Source organism: Pristiophorus japonicus, chromosome 15 (assembly GCF_044704955.1).
Source record: "Pristiophorus japonicus isolate sPriJap1 chromosome 15, sPriJap1.hap1, whole genome shotgun sequence".
Lineage (NCBI taxonomy): Eukaryota > Metazoa > Chordata > Chondrichthyes > Pristiophoridae > Pristiophorus > Pristiophorus japonicus.
In genome coordinates, this window is record NC_091991.1 from 128,545,134 (window position 1) to 128,565,839 (window position 20,706).

Here is a 20,706-nt window from a genome sequence, read left to right on the forward strand (position 1 = left end):
TAATGAGGTTGCAGAAAGTGCTCGAGATCACTTAGCAACTTTCTAATCAAGATATTAGCATTTCAAAATATTTTGTCCTCTTCCAAGTCGTACTGTGACAATAATCCAGACATTTAATCTTAGGGTTGCCATCTCCAGTTGGAGGCATTCCTGGAAATTTGATCACGTGATGTTTGCCTGCAATTTGCAAATGCTATTGGATATACCTTATAACGGTTGGGTCCCTTGTTGTTCAATATCTTTGCTTGCAATTTCATGCCAGCAGCTATCATGTGAGAATTTCTGAGAACCACAAGACCACCTGCAAGCAAGTGAAGAAAGAACATATGCGCAAACCATTGGTGCGAACTCTACTTTTGTCCTGGGTTGCTACAGCAGTGCCCGGGAGATTAATCTTCCATTCCAGGAAACTCATGGACAATCCAGGAGGCTTAACAACCCTATGTCCAGCTATCTGTAATTCAGTTAATTTGACCACACAAACTAATTTTTTTATAATGCTGTTGTGAAGTATTTTGTACGTTTTTCAACTTTTTAGGAGGGAGAGAATAATGGAGTAAAGAAGAAATCTGATTGGTACTCTAGGCTGTTCATCCGTCTTTTGGATGAAATGTTAAACGACTGCCCTCTCAGGCAGATGTAAAAAGTCCCATAGCATAGTGCAAATTTCTCCCCGCTGTCCTGGTCAACCACAATCATGAAACAGATTACCTGGTCATTTATTCATTGTCAGCTGTGACTCAGTTGGTCACACTCTCGTCTGAGTCAGAAGGTTGTGGGTTCAAGTCCCATTCCAAAGACTAGAGCACAAAAATCTAGGCCGACACTCCAGTGCAGTACTGAGAGCGCGCTGCACTATCAGAGGTGCCGTCTTTCAGATGAGATGTTAAACAGAAGCCCCGTCTGCTCGCTCAGGTAGACGTAAAAGATTCCATGGCATTATTTCAAAGAAGAGCAGGGGAGCTTTCCCTGGTGTCCTGCCCAATATTTATCCCTCAAATCAACATCACTAAAACAGAATATCTGGTCATCATTACATCGCTGTTTGTGGGAGCTTGCTGTGTATAAATTGGCTGCCACGTTTCCTACATTACAACAGGGACTACACTTCAAATGCACTTCATTGGTTGTAAAGCACTTTGAGACATCCTGAGGTTGTGATAGATGCTATATAAATGCAAATTCTTAATTTTTGTTTCTCCTTCAGAAAAGGAGAATGAGCAGTACACATTTCACGGACAGCAGACCTTCCACATAGTAGAGGATAATGAGCCCAAGGACTTTTCTAAGCAATTTCACTTAACAATTCTACAAATTGAAGGCTGCACTTTTGAACATAGTTGAATAAGAATTTCCTCATGTCTAGCTGGTCCCACTCAGTGCACTGAGATAACTTAGCTGAACTAAGGCTGGACCGTACCTCTGACAAAGGTACAGTGGTGGGGCAGGAGTAGCTACCATGAAATGGCAGGCAGGGAATGGATGAGAGCCCAAGGCATGCAATTATGGAGCACCATGGAAGCAGATTGCAGGTATGATGATGGGGGAAGGAAGTGGGTAGTGTTTCAACTTTCGCACCAGCAGGTCTCGCACAAACAGTGGATTTTCTCCCGGATTACTAGCAGTAGTGCTCAGGAGATTGATCTCCTGCCACAGAAAAGAATGCCAAAAATCTAGGCATTTCAAAGCTTGAAAGTGCAGTTGTCAGCGACTTGGGGTGGGTGGAGTTTTTTCACGAGGGACAGACAAAAGAAAGTGATCAGAGATTTTCCTGCCAATGCTCGAGACTATGGGAGTAGAGGAAAAAGAAAACAATAGCCTTGCATTTATTTAGCACCTTTCACAACCTCAGGGTGTCCCAAAGCGTTTTACAGCCAATGAAGTACTTTTGAAGTGCAGTCGCTGTTGCAATGTAGAGAAGCCAGAGGAGGTTTGCAAGGTTGAGGGCATGGCTGTGAACATGAGGAGGAGAGTTTATATAAAAGGAGGTTTAGGGAGGACAGGAAAGCAATAATTTCAGAGGAGAAAGGGTAAGGGGAGTCGAGATACAGATTGAAATCGCCCATCATGAGCAGTGCCGACAGAGGATGTGTGAAGTAAAGAAGGAGCATATCTTGGGTGAAAATTGGGGTGGGGCTTGGGGAAGTCAAATAGGTTATTTAAGCAGAGGCAAAGGGATTGGAACAAGGTGAGATGCTTGAGGGAGTAGAAGATAGCAGAGGAATAGGGGGGGAAAAATGACTTGGTACTAAGGGGACAAATCAGAAGTGCGATAGCTAATGTAGCAGAAGCTAAATAAATTTTGGCTTTACTTCAGAAACCTTGTTCGGTTTTATTTACACCATTAAGAGGATATCATTCAATTTTAAGCCACAGTTGTCCCTTAAGGTTCCTCTGGTTTCCATAATATCCCATTAACAATTCAAGTATCAATTTCCATAACTCCCATAAAGCTTGACATTAACAAGCAACATGCAAGTCAATTACTTGCAGCATTGTATGAAATGCCATTCCATTTCTAAAGAGCTCAGTATAGCTGACACGCACTGACACATATTACTGTGCATCGGGTACATTTTTGTAATTGTTTTAGAAAAAAGACAAGCACTAAGACATGTAATATTTTGGGGTGGGGGGCTGGGGGAGCATTGTAGGTAGTTCTATCCAAAGCTTTGATCTTGCTGGCTGACATTTTGCTATAAAACCAAATGATAAAGTTAAATAGTATGATTAGCTGTTCCTATACATAATTAGAGAAAGATAGAATAGGAAACATGAATTATCCTTTAGCTTTTTCTGACTGATATTTATCGACCAGTGAAGAGTACACTTTCATAGTAGATGCTGGGTCTCTACTGCTGGAGATGGCCTAATTTCGGATATCTGTCCACACTAGAATCATAGGCAGTCCCTCGAAACGAAGATGACTTGCTTCCACGCCAAAAATGATGAGTTCACAGGTGTTTCAGTGAAGGATTAATATTCCAGGTCCTGTACTACATCCTGAAGGGTGGAAGATGTCTGTACGTTGATTTTTTTAAAGAAAACGTGTGGTGGCCGTTGCACACCAGCCACCACACGGGCTTGACAGAGCTAGGTCTTGGTCCAGCGACAAGGGTTATCCAAGACGACTGGAGACCTGCTCTGCCGCACGGACCTAGTGCGCACACATATCGCAGTGTGGGCTGGCCCGTGCTGCCCCTGGGCACCTGGCCCCGATCACATCCCTCTACATTCTCTCGCCGCTCCTTCTCCCCGACCTTGCCGCTCCTGCTGTAACTGCCCATGCTCCAATCACCGATCTGGACCTTGATTACTTCACTCGTCGCTGCCGTCGCCCTCCTGCACCAGCTCGCGCTGCTCCCTGAAGTAGCATGCCTTCCACGCTGCTCCTGGGCTGCCTACCTCCGCTCCTTTTATGCCCCAACCTGCCGCTGATGTTCTCACGCAGGTCAGGGTTAGAATAGCAACCCGACAATATCATCCCCAGTTGATATTCTCTCCCCCTGCACAGGGAAATTCTACAATGTAACCAGCACCTACCAGCCTGGTGCAAGCCAAGCGATCTGGAGGATTGAACTGATCACCTCAGTGCTCCACATCCACTGGCACAATTACTTCTATTATTTATATATATATATATATAAAAAAAAAAGCAAAATGGGAAAGAAAATCAACAAAGATAATAATACGCCAGTTGTCACCTAAAGCGTATAGTAATCAGCATTCTTCAAATTAACTTTAAGCGTATCTCTATCTCTTTCCTCCTTCAAGACACTCCTTAAAACATACATCTTTGACCAAGCCTTTGATCACCTGCCCTAATTTTTACTTACAAGGCTCGGTGTCAAATTTTTTAATCGCATTACACTCCTGTGAAGCGCCTTGGGACATTTCACTACGATAAAGGTGCTATATAAATACAAGTTGTTGTAACTTGAAATTATAAAAATTCCCTGTGCAACAGGCCCGGTACAGACTCTGGAAAGAGAGGAAAATCTGTCCCCTTAACAGTATAAAGAAAAAAAATTAGAGTTCAAATGAAAGCCATCAGCCAGAGGCTGGATCTGAGCTTTAAAATTCATGAAAAGTTCTGTAGAAAGGCTCCCTTCAGAATGTGTGTCACAGAACCAGGATTTATCCTGTTTTAATACACGAGAAATTCTACATTTTTCTCTTTCTATTTAAAAAATTAGCCAAGGTAAAAAGGTCACAGTTAAATTGGTTTCTATAAACTGTTAGCTTAAAGGTGTGTGTTACAGTCGTACTGTTTGTATATGTGCATGAATATACACTGTTCTGTCTAAAGCCCTTAGAATATTAAACTGCATCAGGTATTCACTCCTTGCTGTGAAAAATTTAGATTGCCCCATCAGTCCTTTAAACTACAGTTATCTTTTTGGTTGAGGAATTGTTTAGTTCCAGCTCGTGTAAGAATTTTTATGACTAGCAGTCTTGTGCCTAGTTCCCCAACATCTGCAAGTAGAGCTCCCACCTTTGAGGATGAAGCATTGCTGCAGGAAATAAATCACAGGAGAGGCATCCTTTTTCCACACTACAAACACAAGGTGCCCAAGGCAACAGCTTAAAGGGTATGGCAGCAGATGGCACAGCGCATTATTGCAAGTGACAATACAAAGGACTTGACTGCAGGGCCGCAAAAAGTTCATGATCTAACTAGGGCGGAAAAGTATGTAGGCGGATGAATAACTCATGATATGCAACTAGCAGCTGAGACATGTTGCAGCCCCTTGCCGCCATTCAGTTCTTGAGAGATTCTCCATCCAGATAATTTCATGTGTGCACCACCCACCCTGTCCCTTGCCCCATATCCCTTCCTTCAACACAAGCAGGCAAAAGTTAACCTGGCGACATCCTTCCCATAAGTGCTTGTGCATGCTCCATATACCCGACCTCAAGTACTTGTCAGTGTTCACCATCTCACATTAGTTCACAGCATTGCTTGTCCATGTGGAAGCTGTGTTTGAAGTGCAACAGAGTTCTCTGTCCTAACTATTGCCTCTTTGCTTTTGCAGACATGGTCCATGAAGAACCTTCACAGGAGGGCTCTCCAGACACCTCATCTGGAACTGTGTCTTATACTTACAAGTTTCAACTCAGGTACATTGCTGCAGGGAGATTTAGATAGTCAGTTTGAATGCAATTCACTGGGTGATACACTGGGCAGAGGTGACTGGAAGCAGGTGGAAGTGGAAGGAACAGGGAGCCCCTCGCCAGAGGATGAGGCTGCATCTCTGATCTCCAGATCCCAGCTTTTAAAAGAAGGTTTACTGAGCAGAGATTGTTGGCAGTCTTTGAGGGAAGCGCCTGCCAGCTTCCATCACATCCAATAGGGTGGAGGAGTCCAATCCTCACATGTGGGTTGCTACTGCAAGAATTCTAAAGAATGCAATTGTCTTAGAGCGAGGGGCTGCTCCGGGAACATCTAACAGCACTGTTCTAATGGCACAATTCATTGTGCGAGTCTTTGCATCCCTTCGGAATACTCAGACTGAGCTATAAAAGCTTTGGGCAGCAGTATTAGTTCTTCCTTGGAGAAAGCCATGGATAGGGGCTTTGGCAGTGCCATTACTACAATGTGGATTGCTCCCACATAGATCACAAGGCACAGTAACATGGAGGCTTCCAGCCTTTGCCTGAGGGGACCGGAGGTTCCAGTATACAGGTATAGCCAGGCCAAACTTACATTAGTTGAAGTGCCACAGCCTAAAGCAGGTCCCTCAGGGAGCTAGGCTGACTAAAATGGAAAGCTTCGTTTATCCCAAGTGCTTCTTATGGACATGCCAGCCATGAGAATGTTCCTAAAACAGGGCCTCTATTTAGAAGCATTAGAAGAGCTAGTTGAGTATTGTATGCATCAACTGGAAGGACTGGAGTGGCAAGAAATAAAATGACCAAAAACAGATTGTTGAAGGCCAAGTGTTGGTTAGGGCACCAGGTCAACACCCCTTCTCTATAGAAATGGGAGATAATGCTCGAGGGGGATCTGAGGGGGAACAGTAAGGGTTTGTAAATCATGCTGGGTTTGATAAAGATATTGGTCTGGGGAGGGGGGGGGCTGATAATACTGTGACCGGCTCAGGAAAAAGTTTCTGTGATGAGTTTAACAAATTGCTCTTGCAGCTGCCACGGTCCCTGCTGGGGTCTTTTCTCAGCCTCCTCTACATCTGGTATCTGTAAACTCTCAATGAACATGCTGCAGGAATGCTAGAACCAGAAATCCTGCATGCTGTTCTCACAGGTGGGTGTCGCTCCTTGTCTGCGACCAACGGAAATGCAGGAAAGTTGCACAGGCAGGATCGACATCAAATTACCCCAATTTCCATCTCATTTAAAAGGCTGAACCTATTTCAGACGCTCCTAATCACAGCTGAAATGAAGGCACACAGAAAATCGATCGTAGTAGGGATGGGGTAAAATTATAACATTGTGATTTAATTCAAATTTCTCAGGGTTTATACTCCTAAACAAAAGCATTGGAACCGAGACCCAGCAAAATCAGCCCCAGTGTGTTATGTTTTTATGTCCCATTTGAAACATGGGGTTGTTTGCCTGCATCACATTCCCCATTATATACAAATCTGTCAGGAAACCAGAGTTTCCAAGATTACTCTGCATTTTTTTTCCAATTTTGGGTCTTGTTCTTCAGTTTCTGCTGAGCCTTAGCCACAGAGAATGTACTAGGGTCCTCGGCAGATGTGAGGAAATTATTGAAAAAGAATGAAAGGAAGGTGATAAATTGCTTGCAAGGCATATGATAGCTTAGACATTAAATCCCGTTAAGACTCTTCAAATCTCATCAGAAGCGACAGAAGCCCTTTCCAAGTTTGAGGGACTGAGCTGACCTTGAAGCATTCTGGATACCTTCACCTCCTCGGGGGTTGCCAACAGTATAATCTGTAATCTGGCCTGCAAATTGACTACCAAGATAACTACAACTTCCACGTAGCCTGCACAGTCTAATTCTTCTGTATGTACGGCCTTGAAATCTTGGTGAAATTTTCTCAGGTGAGGATCTGGATCAGCAGCTGGAACAGGAACTTTTTGCTGCTATCTCTCACCGAATTTTTCTGAGCTGCCTCATTTCTATTTAGAGCAGGAGCGAAACCCTTTACGCCAGCAGTTTTTCCATCCAGATGCAGCCTTAGCAATTTTGTTAATAAGGGGTGTTCAAACTAGTTTCCTTTTCCTTCATTGGAATATTCTGATCAATATCACACAGACAAAAGTTAAGTTTAAACATTTTGCATGCAAGTCTACCATTGGAAAAGGCCTTTCTTCAATCTTGCGTTCTTTGATAGCTGATAATAATGGCATAATGAGGCTACATAATCGGGGTATGGTAGCATATTGATTATTACTGAACTAATAATCCAGAGGTCTGGACCAATAATCCAGGAGGTACAAGTTCAAATCCCACATACAGCTGGGAAATTTAAATTCAATTAAATGAAATAAATAAATCTGGAATAAAAAGCTACCCTCAATAATGGTGACCATTAACTACCAAATGTCGTAAAAATCCTTCTGGTTCACTAATATGTCCTTTAGGGAAGGAAATTTGCTGTCCTTACCCAGTCTGGCCTATATATGACTCCAGTCAAGCACCAGCCTAACAGTCATACTCACAGATTCATGCCTTTTAGCCAACGTCCTAAACTCCTTCATCACTATCGGTGGGTATGTCCTGTCCCACTGGCAGGACAGACCCACCAGAGGCAGTGGCACAGTGGTATACAGTCGGGAGGGATTGGCCCTGGGAATTCTCAACATTGACTCCGGACCCCCATGAAGTCTCAAGGCATCAGGTCAAGCGTGGACAAGGAAATCACCTGCTGACTACCACCTACCACCCATGGCCCTCCTTCAGCTGCTGAGTCAGTACTCCTCCATGTTGAACACCACTTGGAAGAAGAACTAAGGGTAGCAAAGGCACAGAATGTACTCTGGGTGGGGGAACTTCAATGTCCATCACAAAGAGTGGCTTGGTAGCACCAATACTGACTGAGTTCTGAAGGACATAGCTGCCAGACTGGGCCTGCGGCAGGTCGTGACAGAACCAACATGAAGGAAAACCTACTTGACCTCGTCCTCACTAATCTACCTGTCGCAAATGCATCTGTCCATGATAGTGTCTGTTGGAGTGAACACTGCACAATCCTTGTGGAGACGAAGTTCAGTCTTCACACTGAGGGCATGCTCGATCACTTTGTGTGGCACTGCCACTGTGCTAAATGGGATCTCGCAGCTCAAAACTGGGCATCCATGAGGCAGCAGAATTGTATTTCACCATCTGTAACCTCATGGCCTGGCATATCCCTCACTCTACCATTATCGTCAGGCCAGACGACCAACCCTGGTTCAATGAGGAGTGCAAAAGAGCATGTCATGAGCAGCATCTGGCATATCTAAGTATTAGGTGCCAACCTGGTGAAGTTACAACAGAGAATTACAGGTTAAACAGCAGAAGCAGCATGCTATAGACAGAGCCAAGCGATCCCACAATCAAAGCACTGCAGCCCTGCAATAGCAGAACCAACCACACCTCTAGCCAAACTGTTCCAGTACAGCTTCAACACTAGCATCTACCTGACTATGTGGAAAATTGCCCAGGTATGTCCTGTCCACAAAAAGCAGGACAAATTCAATCCAGCCAATTAATCCCCCATCAATCTACTCTTAATCATCAGCAAAGTGATGGAAGGTATCGTCGACAGTGCCACGAAGCGGCACTTACTCACCAACAACCTGCTCACCGATGCTCAGTTTGGGTTCTGCCAGGAACCCTCGGCTCCAGACCTCATTACAGCCTTGGTCCAAACATGGACAAGAGAGCTGAATTCCAAAGGTGAAGCAAGAGGGACTGCCCTTGACATTAAGGCTACTTTTGACCGAGAGTGGCATCAAGAAGCCCTAGTAAAATTGAAGTTAATGAGAATCGGGGGGAAAACTCTCCATTGACTGGAGTCATACCTAGCACAAAGGAAGATGGTTGTGGTTGTTGGAGGCCAATCAGGAGTTCCTCAGAGCAGTGTCCTAGGCCCAACCATCTTCAGCTTACATCAATGACCTTTCCTCCATCACAAGATTAGAAGTGGGGATATTTGCTGATGATTGCAGTGTTCAGTTCCATTCGCAACTCCTCAGATAAGGAGCAGTCTGTGCCCCCATGCAGCAAGACCTGGATGACATTCAGGCTTGGGCTAGTAAGTAACATTCACACCACACGGGTGCTAGGTAATGACTATCTCCAACAAGAGAAAGTCTAACCAGCTCCCCTTGACTCTCAATGGCATTACCATAGTTGAATCTTCCACCATCAACATCTTGGTTGAAACTTAACTGGACCAACCATATAAATACTGTGGCTACAATTGCAGGTCAGGGGCTGGGTATTGTGGAGAGTGACTCATCTCCTTACTCCCCAAAAACCCCATCCAGCACCTTAAATGTTCACTCCCTCCACCACCGGTGGCGTGTGTATGATGTACAAGATGCCCTGCAGCAACACACCAAAACTTCAACAGCACCTTCAAGTTCCCATCCTGAATTGGAAATATATCACCATTCCTTCATCATCGCTCGATCAAAATCCTGGAACTCCCTCTCTGGCAACACTGACACACGGACTGCAGCGGTTCAAGAAGGTGGCTCACTACCATCTTCTGAAGGACAGTTAGGGATGGGCAATAAATGCTGGCCTTGCCAGCGACGCCCACATCCCATGAATGAATAAAAAAACATTTTAGCTTTTTGTTTTTGATGATGTAGACAGAAACAACACAGAAAAATCTGATTATGACTCCAAGGGAAGATTGTAAATGCAGAAAGGTAGGATCAAGTGTTTCTGGTTTTTGGAAGATGACATCTCAAAAAAGGGACAAATTTCACTGATTCACCCAGTTGCATTACCTTTGTTATGCAGAGTGTGAGCAGCAATAATAAAAAGAAAACTGTGAAAAGATGTAACCTCATAAATCATTCATCTCGTATAAAATATATATTCTGAACAATTCAAAGACTGTTAGAACCGATTGCTGCAGAAAAATCTAGCTATTACCATAAAGCTCCTACTAGCAACTAGCTGGCTCACACGGAACCAATTTCAGCTCCTGTCAAAAATTATGAATACGAGGGCAGCACTGGGTCAGTAACTTGAAAAATAAAGAATCATTGTGTGCTGTCGAACATATTACAAATTCTAAATAAACTGCTTGGCTGGTACAATGATACATTAGCCAAGGCTAGGCTTCATGATGGGCTTTAAATAAATTATATTAAAACCTTACTGTTAACGTCAGACGATTAATCTCATACCTCATCTTTTCCAAGAGTCTTGAGATAGTCCAGGATTTGTCCAATCAGAGTTTCAGAAAGCTTATTAATTTCAGCTAAGAACTTGGGGTCACTTCCATAGAGGTTATCATTGGAATCCACTGCAAGACAAGAGAGTTTTCAGATAAGCTTTACAATATGGTCTATATCACAATTTGACAGTAATGCTCAGTTCTTGCACTGAGGTGTGAAAAAGACATTGGCTTTTTTTAAAATGCTGCAATCAGAGAGACAACAGATACTGTGCCTCAGCTTCTGAGGTTCAGTGTTGTTAGTCACTCGCTTAAATGAACTGAGCATCTATCTTTTGTGGGAATTCACGCATGGTGCCCTATATTTTCTAGTAAGACAGCATAACCTGGGGATGTAACAGTAGCACCCCTTGTGTCTTTTCAATCTTCCGGAGGTGAACCACTTGATAAGGCAAAGTTTGATTCAAATCATAAACTGCTGTAGTGCACAGTAGAGTGAAACAGTGGAATAGGTGTGATCAGAGTCGCTTAGTTCAATTGATATTACGCAAAGCCAAGTTCTGATATAAAAAATAGAATGCACGCTCAATAGTATCCCTCTTGGATGGGTCATCTAAATTAACTTGAAAAGAATAATCCCTCTGCAGCTGTCCGACAGCCCAGGGCAGAACCATTCTTTTTGCAGTCTACGGAGTTTTGAAGTCTTTTGCTATTTGACTGCTTATGCAGTATCTTCTTTCCAAAAAAGCCAGACTACCTTTTAGGTCTATAAAATTCTGCTTTATTCCCAACTGTTGGGCTACTTTTATAAACTAACCACTTTAAAGCAAGCTTCAACTCAAACCACATTTTAAAACAGTTCACATCAAGATTTCTTTGTGAAAAAATGGCTACAGAATCTTGAAATGTAACACTCCTTTCTTCAGAATTTATATTTAATTTCATCAAAATTATAAACATCGCATAAGTAAGGAATACTGAAATGTCGAAACCTGCAGACCTGTTTCAGAAGTTGCTGAAATTAGCAGACTAGATTCTGCGATCATTGAATTTTAATAGCCTAGCCTATTAACCAGTCCAGCCCAACAGGTTTAGTACTTATGCTATCTCATATAACTGCATACATACTATCACAGAACACTTTGACCCATGAAAAGTATATTACAGAATCACCAAATGGTAAAAGGTCCTTGCCAATACCTCAGCGTATATTGTTTTATATTGCTTTTATCCATGCGGAGGAGTCTGTATTAATAAGTTTCAGTTATATAGCGCTGTTAATATAGTAAAACATCCCAAGACATTTCGCAGAAGCATTACCAAACAAAATTCGACACCAAATCACATAAGGGGATATTAGGGCAGATGACCAAAAGTTTGGTAAAAGAGGTAGATTTCAAGCAACGTCTTAAAGGAGAGGGGTAGAGACACGGAGAGAATTAGAGAGGGAATTTTATAGCTTAGGCCCTCAGCAGCTGAAGGCACATCCACCAATAGTGGAACGATTAAAATCAGGGTTGCGCAAAAGGTCAGAATTGGAGGAGCACTGATATTTTAGGAGGTTACAGAGATAGGGAGGAGAGAGGCCATGGAGGCATTTGAAAATTAGGATGAGAATTTTAAAATCGAAGCGTTGTTTAACCAGGAGTAAATGTAGGTCAGCGAGCACAGGGGCGATGGGTGAACGGGACTTGGTTCAAGTTAGGATATGGGCAGCAGAGTTTTGGAGTGGATAGAGGGTGGAAAATGAGGCGCCAGTCAAGAGTGTGTTACAATAATCAAGTCTAGAGGTAACAAAGGCATAGATGAGGGTTTCAGCAGCAGATGAGCTGAAGCAGGGTCGGAGTCAGGCGATGTTACGGAGCTGAAAGTAGGCAGCCTTGGTGATGGCGCGGATGTGGTCGGAAGTTCACCTTGGGGTCAAATACCACACCAAGGTTGCGAACGGTCTGCTTCAGCCAGGAAGAGGGATGGAGTTGGTGGATAGGGAACAGAGTTTGTGATGGGGACCTGATGACAATAGCCTGGATATTAACAGGGGCGTAGGCAGGGGTGGGGTGGAGTCAGAGTTTGTACGGGAAACCCGCAAGTCCGTCTATCTTTGGTCCCAACAGGCTTCCTGACCGGATGTCAGCCTGATCAATAGGTTTGGCTTCCAGTCAGGCTGGAAATGCTCTGAAACAGGCGGGTCTGATCCCTGACCCCAGAGGGGGCCAAGGATAGATTCTTGGGGATGCCAGGGTTAACGATGCTGGAGCTGGAAGAGAAGCCATTGCAGGTGATTTTCTGACGACGACTGGATAGATAAGAATGGAACCAGGCGAGTGCAGTCCCACCCAGCTGGATGACGGAGGAGAGACATTGGAGGTGGATGGTGTGGTCAACCATGTCAAAGGCTGCAGACAGGTCAAGAATGACCTGGAGGATTAGTTTACCATTGTCAGTGACATAGGATGTAATTTGTGACTTTTGATAAGAGCGGTTTTGGTACTGTGGCGGGGTGGAAATCTGATCAGAGGGATTCAAACATGCAATTCCGGGAAAGATGGGCACAGATTGGGGCGGCAACAGCATGTTCAAGGACTTGAATGGAAAGGGAGGTTGGAGATGGGTGGACAGAGGAGACAAGTGAAGAGGGGTGATGACAGCAGATTTTATGGGGGGGGGGGTGGGGTGGTAAAGAAGAGATTTGACCGTTAACAATTTCAACTAACACGGAGGCCAGAAAGGGAAGTTGGGTGGTTAGTAGTTTAGTGGGAATAGACTTGAGGGAGCAGGAGATGGGTCTCATGAACAAGATTAGGTCATAGAGGGCATGAGGGGAAATAGGAGAGAAACTAGAGAAAGATGCGAGTTCAGGGCTCCGGCAGGAGGGAACCTTAGAGGACGTTTGACCCAGCGGGCTGTGCAAGGGAGGGAAGCGGCAGAGGCAGCTGAATGGAGGGTCTCAATCTTAGCGACAAAAGTCCATGAGCTCCTCGCTCGTTGTTGTTGGAGGCAAGGGTGGACGAGGTGTTTAAGACGATGGTTTGCAGTAGAGAAAAGAAGCCGCATTTAAGTGTGACGTCATATCTAAATCAACAGAAGGAGTAGCAGAATCCGAAAGTTTTAACGCAAGTATGTAGATTAAATATCTATATACTTGTGCATATACTATACTAAACTGGTGTGTTTAGTATTTTTTAGTATCTGATAAATTAGTTGAAGAATCGGAGAGCCCGGAGGTGACAGAGCACGAGCGTCAGGGAGAGGTAAAAACACCTAAAGTGACGTCCGCACAAGGGTAGGAGCTGATTGGTGTGAGTAGCTGGTGAGTGTTTCTCTTTGTCGGATCAGATCAGGGACAATTCTTAAGTTTATTTCTGATAAGTTTAGATAGTAGGGACATTTAATTTGTTTTCCAGTGTTTTAGTTCTTACTGCAAGTTTGTGTGTATAAAAAAGAAAAGAAACAAAACTGAAGTCGATATAAATAATATAAATAATTTAGACTAAAGTCCCTCATAAGAGACTGTTAGCTAAAGTTGAAGCCCATGGAATTGAAGGCAAATTATTGACCTGGTTAGGAAATTGGTTGGGCAGCAGGAGACAGAGTAGGGATAATGGGTAAATACTTTAATTGGCAGGGTGTGACTAGTGGTGTCCCCGCAGGGATCTATGTTGGGGCCTCAACTATTCATCATATTTATTAATGACTTAAGATGATGGGACGAAAAATCACATATCCAAATTTGCCATTGACACAAAGATTGTAGGCAGTGTGGATGAAAGCATAAAATTACAACGGGATAATGATAGATTAAGTGAATGGGCAAAACAGTCACAAACTGACTTCAATGTAAGCAAATGTGAGGTCATCCACTTCAGGCCTAAAAAAAGATAGAACAGGGTACTTTCTAAATGGCGAAAAGCTAAGAACAGTGGATGTCCAAAGAGACTTTGGCAGGAGGGGGGTCAGGTATATAGATCATTAAAATGTCATGGACAGATACAGAAATAATCAAAAAGGCTAATGGAATGCTGGTCTTTATATCTAGAGGACTAGAATACAAGGGGGTAGAAGTTATGCTGCAACTGTACAAAACCCTGATCAGACCACACCTGGATTAGGGAGCAGTTCTGGGTACCACACCTTAGGAAGGATATATTGGTCTTGGAGGGAGTGCAGCGTAGGTTTACCAGAATGATACCCAGACTCCATGGTATAAATTACGAGGAGGGATTACACAAATTCGGGTTGTACTCCCTTGAATTTAGAAAGTTAAGGTGTGATTTTATCGAAATTTAAGATATTAAGGGAAAGAGATAAGATAGCTAGAGCGAAACTATTTCTGCAGGTTGGTGAATCTAGGAATCAGGCTCATAGTCTAAAATTCAGATTCAGACCTTTCTGTATTGATATTACAGGTACAGCACCGAGAATTCAGAAACCTCAGAACCGAGGCCGCTCCAGATTCTGTGTATTTCCGGGCTTTGGAGCATCTTTCTGACGTCCGGAGTCCAGAAATGTGGGGGGGCGGGGGGGGAGAAGTGGCGGGCCGAGGTAAGGAGCAGGGGGTCCGGTGGGCCCCGGAGAATCTGGCGGGCCGAGATAAGGAGCGAGGGGTCCGGCGGGGCCTGGGGAGTCAGCAGCCAGAGGTCGATTCCGATCATTTTACGGGTTCCGGACGACCCCATCACGAATCGTTCCGGATTCCAGAACTACAGATTCTCGACGCTATACCTGTAGCAAACACTTCTACACACAAAGGGTGGTAGAAGATTGGAACTCTCTTCCGCAAACAGCAATTGATGCTAGTTCAACTGTTAATTTTAAATCTGAGATTGATCGATTTTTGTTAACCAAAGGTATTAAGGGATATGGGACAAAGCTGAGTTTATGGAGTTAGATCGCAGATCAGCCATGATCTCATTGAATGGTGGAACAGGTTTGAGTGGTTAAATGGCCTACTCCTGTTTGTATGTTCCAGGATGATCCTGGAAGAGTGAACAGTTTTGGCAGAGAGTGTAGGACCCAATAGTGCATTATGTGGTTCAGTCAGATCTGATTAAATCAGTTGTCCGCTATATCCGTTCAAGTCTGCGTCCCTCAGATCTCGGAATGGAGATGAGGGCCATACCAGGGGGACCGAGAAGGGGGAGTGTAATGGTTTTAATGGCATCAAAGGTAGAGGTGAGGGTGTGGTTCAGCAGATTGGTAGCTGTAAAAATATTGGGGTGATTGGAGGCCAAAGGCTAGATAGTTGGGATTTTGAAAGTGTAGTTGTAAGTGAATTAGGGGAGAGCTTTTTCAAGGGGCGGACAGAGAAGGAAGTAAGGTTAGGAAGGGCAAGAAGGATGCAGGTGGAGAGCGATACAAGGAAGTGATTAGAGATGGCTTATCTATGATTGACACGATGGGAGCAGTGAGGCCACGTGAGATGGCAAGGTCAAAAGGGTGGGGAGTTTATATGGAGGGAGAGATTAAAAGGAAGATAGGAGGGAAATGAACTCCAAAGGAGAGAGAGCATGATGAGTTGAGATGGAGGTTGAAATCACCGTGGATGAAAAGTTGCTCGGTGCAGAGGGTGAGGGAAGAAGCAATGAAGATATCTCATCGAGAAAATTGGCATGGTACTTGGGTGGGTGGTAGAGAAATTAGGATTTTAAATGAGGCAAGAGAGTTGGAACATAATCATCATCATAGGCAGTCAGAAAGATGCTCCAAAGCCTGGAAATATACAGAATCTGGAGCGGCCTCGGTTCTGAGGTTTCTGAATTCTCGGTGCTGTACCTGTAATATCAATACAGAAAGGTCTGAATCTGATTTTTAGACTATGAGCCCGAGTCCTAGATTCACCAACCTGCGGAAATAGTTTCGCTCTAGCTATCTTATCTCTTTCCCTTAATATTTAAAAGTGAGTTCTCAGGTAACTGAGCAGTCCAATGCAGGACGTGCAGTCTCTGTCACCGGTGGGGCAGACAGTGGTTGAAGGAAAGGATGGTCGGGGAGCCTGGGTTGACGCATGCTTCTTCTGCTGTCTTGATTTCTGCTTGTTCTCAGCGATGGGACTCGAGGTGCGGACTGCAGGAAGATATCAATCAACTGGTCAGATGAGCAGAACAGTGCCAAATGGAATTTAATCCAGAGAAGTGTGAGGTAATGCATTTGGAGAGGGCTAACAAAGAAAGGGAATACACATTAAATGGTAGGACACTGAGAAGTGTAGAGGAACAAAGGGACCTTTGAGTGCATGTCCACAGATTCCTGAAGGTAGCAGGCCAGGTGGATAAGGTGGTTAAGGTGGTATGCAGAATGCTTGCCTTTATTAGCCAAGGCATAGAATATAATAGCAGGTGGGTTATGCTTGAACTGTATAAAACACTGGTTAGGTCACAGCTGGAGTACTGCATGCAGTTCTGGTCCCTGCATTATAGGAAGGACGTGATTGCATTGTAGTGGGTTCAGAGGAGATTTACGAGGATGTTGCCGAGAGTAGAGAATCTTAGCTATGAGGACAGATTGGATAGGCTGGGTTTGTTTTCCTTGGAACAGAGGAGGCTGAGGGGAGACTTCATTGAGGTGTATAAAATTATAAGATATAGTGGATAGAAAGGGCCCATTTCCCTCAACAACCAGGGGGCATAAATTTAAAGTAATTGGCAGAAGGTTTAGAGGAGATTTGAGGGGAAATTTCTTCACGCAGAGGGTTGTGGGTGTCTGGAACTCACTGCCTAAAAGGGTGGTAGAGGTAGAAACCCTCACCACATTTTAAAAGTACATGGATGTGCACCTGAACTGTCGTAACCTGCAGGGTTACGGATCTAGAGCTGGAAAGTGGGAATCGGCTGGATAGCCTCTTGTTGGCCAGCGTGGACACAATGAGCTGAAATGGCCTCCTTCCGTACTGTAAACTTCTGATTCTATGATTCTCCCGGATGCACATCCTCCACTTTGGGCAGTCGTGGGCCAGGGATTCCCAGGAGTCGGTGGCGATGTTGCACTTTGTCAAGGAGGCTTTGAGGGTGTCCTTGAAGTGTTAACCTCTGCCCACCTGGGGCTCGCTTGCCGCGTCGAAGCTAAACGTAGAGCACTTGCTTTTGGAGTCTCGTGTTGGGCATGCGGATGATGTGATCCGCCCAATGGAGCTGATCAAGTGTGGTCATTGCTTCGATGCTGGGGATGTTGGCCTGAGCGAGAACACAGACGTTGGTGAGTCTGTCCTGCCAATGGATTTGCAGGATCTTGCGGAGGCAGCGCTGGTAGTACTTGACCAGCATTTTGAGGTGCCTGCTGTATATAGTCCGCATCTCGGAGCCATATAAGAGGGCGGATATCACTACTTCCCTGTAGACCATGAGCTTGGTACCGGATTTGAGGTCCTGGTCTTCCATCAGGTGACCAAAGGCTGCACTGGCGCACTGAAGGCATTGTTGGACCTCGTCGTCAATGTCTGCTCTTGCTGACAGTAGGCTCCCGAGGTATGGAAAATGGTCCACATTGTCCAAGGCCTCGCCATGGATTTTGATAATCGGGGGCAGTGCTGTGGCGGGATCAGGTTGGTAGAGGACCTTTGTCTTACGGATGTTTAGCGTAAGACCTATGCTCTCGTACGCCTCGATGAAGGTGTTGACGATGGCTTGGAGTTTGGCCTCCGAGTGTGCGCCCATTTAAAACAGAGATGAGGAGGAATTTCTTCTGAGGGTTGTAAATCTGTGGAATTCGCTGCCTGAGAGCCTGGGACATTGAATAAATTTAAGACAGAAATAGACAGTTTCTTAAACTATAAGGGAATACCGGGTTATAGGGAACAGGCAGGGAACTGGAGCAGAGTCCACGATTGAATCAGCCATGATCTTATTGAATGGCGGAGCAGGCTCGAAGGGCCGTATGGCCTACTCCTGCTCCTATTTCTTATGTTCTTATAATCCCTCATGGTTGACAGTGTGAAAGGCCTTTGTGAGGTCAAAGGAGGCCATGTACAAGGGTTGGTGCTGTTCCCTGCATTTCTCTTGTAGCTGTCGCGCGGAGAAGATCATGTCCGTTGTACCCCTTAGTGGACAGAATCCGCATTGCGACTCTGGGAGGAGCTCTTCAGCTAAAGGGAGATGATGAATGAGGAGGATTCTTGCAATGATTTTCCCTGTGGCCTATAAGCAGGGAGATTCCTCTGTAGTTACAGCAGTCAGACTTGTCCCCTTTTTGTGAAGATGATCACAATTACGGCGTCCTCGAGATCCCCTGGCATGCTCTCCTCCTTCCAGATAAGAGAAATGAGGTCATGTATTCGTGCCAAAAGTGCTTTTCTGCCATATGTTAGTGCTTCGGTGGGAATTCCATCTGCTCCTGTTGCCTTGTTATTCTTCAGCTGACGGATTACTTTTTCTACCTCGTGACGGGCTAGGGTTGTGCTGAGATGGTGGCGGTAGTATTCTGCGGGATGGAGTCAAGGACATTCGCATCGAAGACAGAGTCTCAGTTAAGGAGATCTTCGAAATGCTCCTTCCAACTGGCACTGACTGCCTCTCTGTCCTTGGCCAACAATGGGGTAGGGCCTTGGGTGCTTGGGCCATAGGTGGTCTTGACTGCGCTGAAGAATCCACGCACGTCATGGTTGTCGGCTAATTGCTGGATCTCCTGTCCTTTCTCCATCCACCATCTGTTTTTTAAGTTGTGGGTTTTTTGTTGGTCCTCGGCCTCCGTCATCTGTAGAGCTGTTTTCTTGATTTTGTTTGGGTTTTGTTTCAAGTTCAGAAATACATTGCGCTTGCAGTTAATTAGCTCCTGGTTCTCCTGGTCATTCGTGTCAAACCAGTCTTGGTGTTTCCTGGTCGAGTGACCGAGCGTCTCTTCGCAGGTGCTGATTATGGAGGCCTTGAGGGCAGACCAGATGCTGTGGGCACTCAGCGTCTCTGGATTATCGAGGGTTGCCAGGTTGGCAGTGAGGCGCTGCATGTATAGGGCTTTCTTATCAGGGTCTTTGAGTGCCTCTGCGTTGATTTTCCTGCGGCATTGTTTCTGTTGCCGTCGCTGTTTCGGGGCTACATTAATGTTAACAGCGGAGTGGATTAGGTGGTGGTCCGTCCAGCAGTCTTCGGCTCCAGTCATGGCGCGGGTGATGCGCACGTCCTTCCGGTCCCTCGCTCGGATGAAGATATCTTCAGGGTCAATGAAGATATCTCATCGAGAAAATTGGCATGGTACTTGGGTGGTTGGTAGAGAATGAGGATTTTAAATGAGGCGCGAGAGGGGTGGAACATGATGAGATGTTCAAAGGAGGAGTAGGTGGACAGACTAAGGTGTGATTTAGTGATGAGAGCCACCCTGCCATTGCGGCAGTTTGGCCAGAGAAAATGATGGAAAGTATAACCAAGTGGGGAGGCTTCATTTAGGGGAAAGGTGTCATCACCTCTCAACAGGTTTCCATTAAGTCCGTGATGCCAATGTAATCATCCACAATATGCCTAATGGATGGCAAGGGCCTTGTTCACAAGTGAATAGACATTCTGGAGGGAGATACAAAGAGGGGCAGTGAAAGCTGATCCAATGGCAGAGTCTCCAGGGTCAGCTCTGGGAAGGGGGAGTGGGACAGGAAGGGGGGTGGGAAAGATTAGCCACAAGCAGGCATGATGGTCAGCGAGAGTAGGATGAGGTTGTTGGGGTTGCTGCTCGTAAGGAGGCAGCAACGAGTGCCTTGGTGGGTCTTTCGGAGGATGCCAAGAGAGGCACAAAGGGAAGCTGTAGGTTATCTAAAAGGGAATCAAGCCTAGGACGACGTTAGAAAGTAGGAAGGTCGAGGAGTGCTGAGGGGTTGGGGTAGAAATTTAGGAAATAGAGTACACAGAGGGGAGAAATGAAAGATGGCATGATGACAGGAGAGAAGGGTCTAGGAGAGATAAAGAGAAAAGAGAAAAGAAAAAAAAAAAGAGAGAATAAAGTGGAAATAGAAATGATGGGCTCGAGTCCAGAGCGGCAGCCAAAATGTGAATGGACACGGGGAAAACTCAAGTTACATAGGCCTGGTGACCATAATACACCTTAAAGTTGAAATGGCACTAGTATGCTGTTAGCCTTAGGTGAAACTACTCTATCAAAATTTATAGTACAGCTTTTGGATGAAATCCAATTAGAATGGGGAAAATGGAGCCATTTGTTAGTGTAGTAGGACTGTTTACAGCAACTTTGGATGTAATAAAAATATATGTTTATAATGAAAATTTCAACTTTGTGATTCATTTACAATGTAACACAGGAAATGCTCATTCTGCACTGTGGGAAAATTCCATTCTGTGCAGACACAGACACTGGCATTTTCCACTCAGTATCATGGTTGGCTGGGACGTGAATGGCCTGTGCTTGAAGATCAACACCAGTGGTCAGTAAATCAGGAGTTGCAGGC

At 44.9% G+C, this 20,706-nt stretch overlaps 1 protein-coding gene across 1 annotated transcript in view; it reads right to left on the minus strand.

Moving 5' to 3' along the window:
- The window catches only part of vps35l (VPS35 endosomal protein sorting factor like), a 164,894-nt gene that overhangs the window by 12,865 nt on the left and 131,323 nt on the right, over window positions 1–20,706 (minus strand). The window contains exon 29 of the mRNA XM_070900915.1: window positions 10,339–10,457. Within this exon, the coding sequence (XP_070757016.1) occupies window positions 10,339–10,457 (119 nt within the window). The remainder of the gene's footprint in view (window positions 1–10,338; window positions 10,458–20,706) is intronic.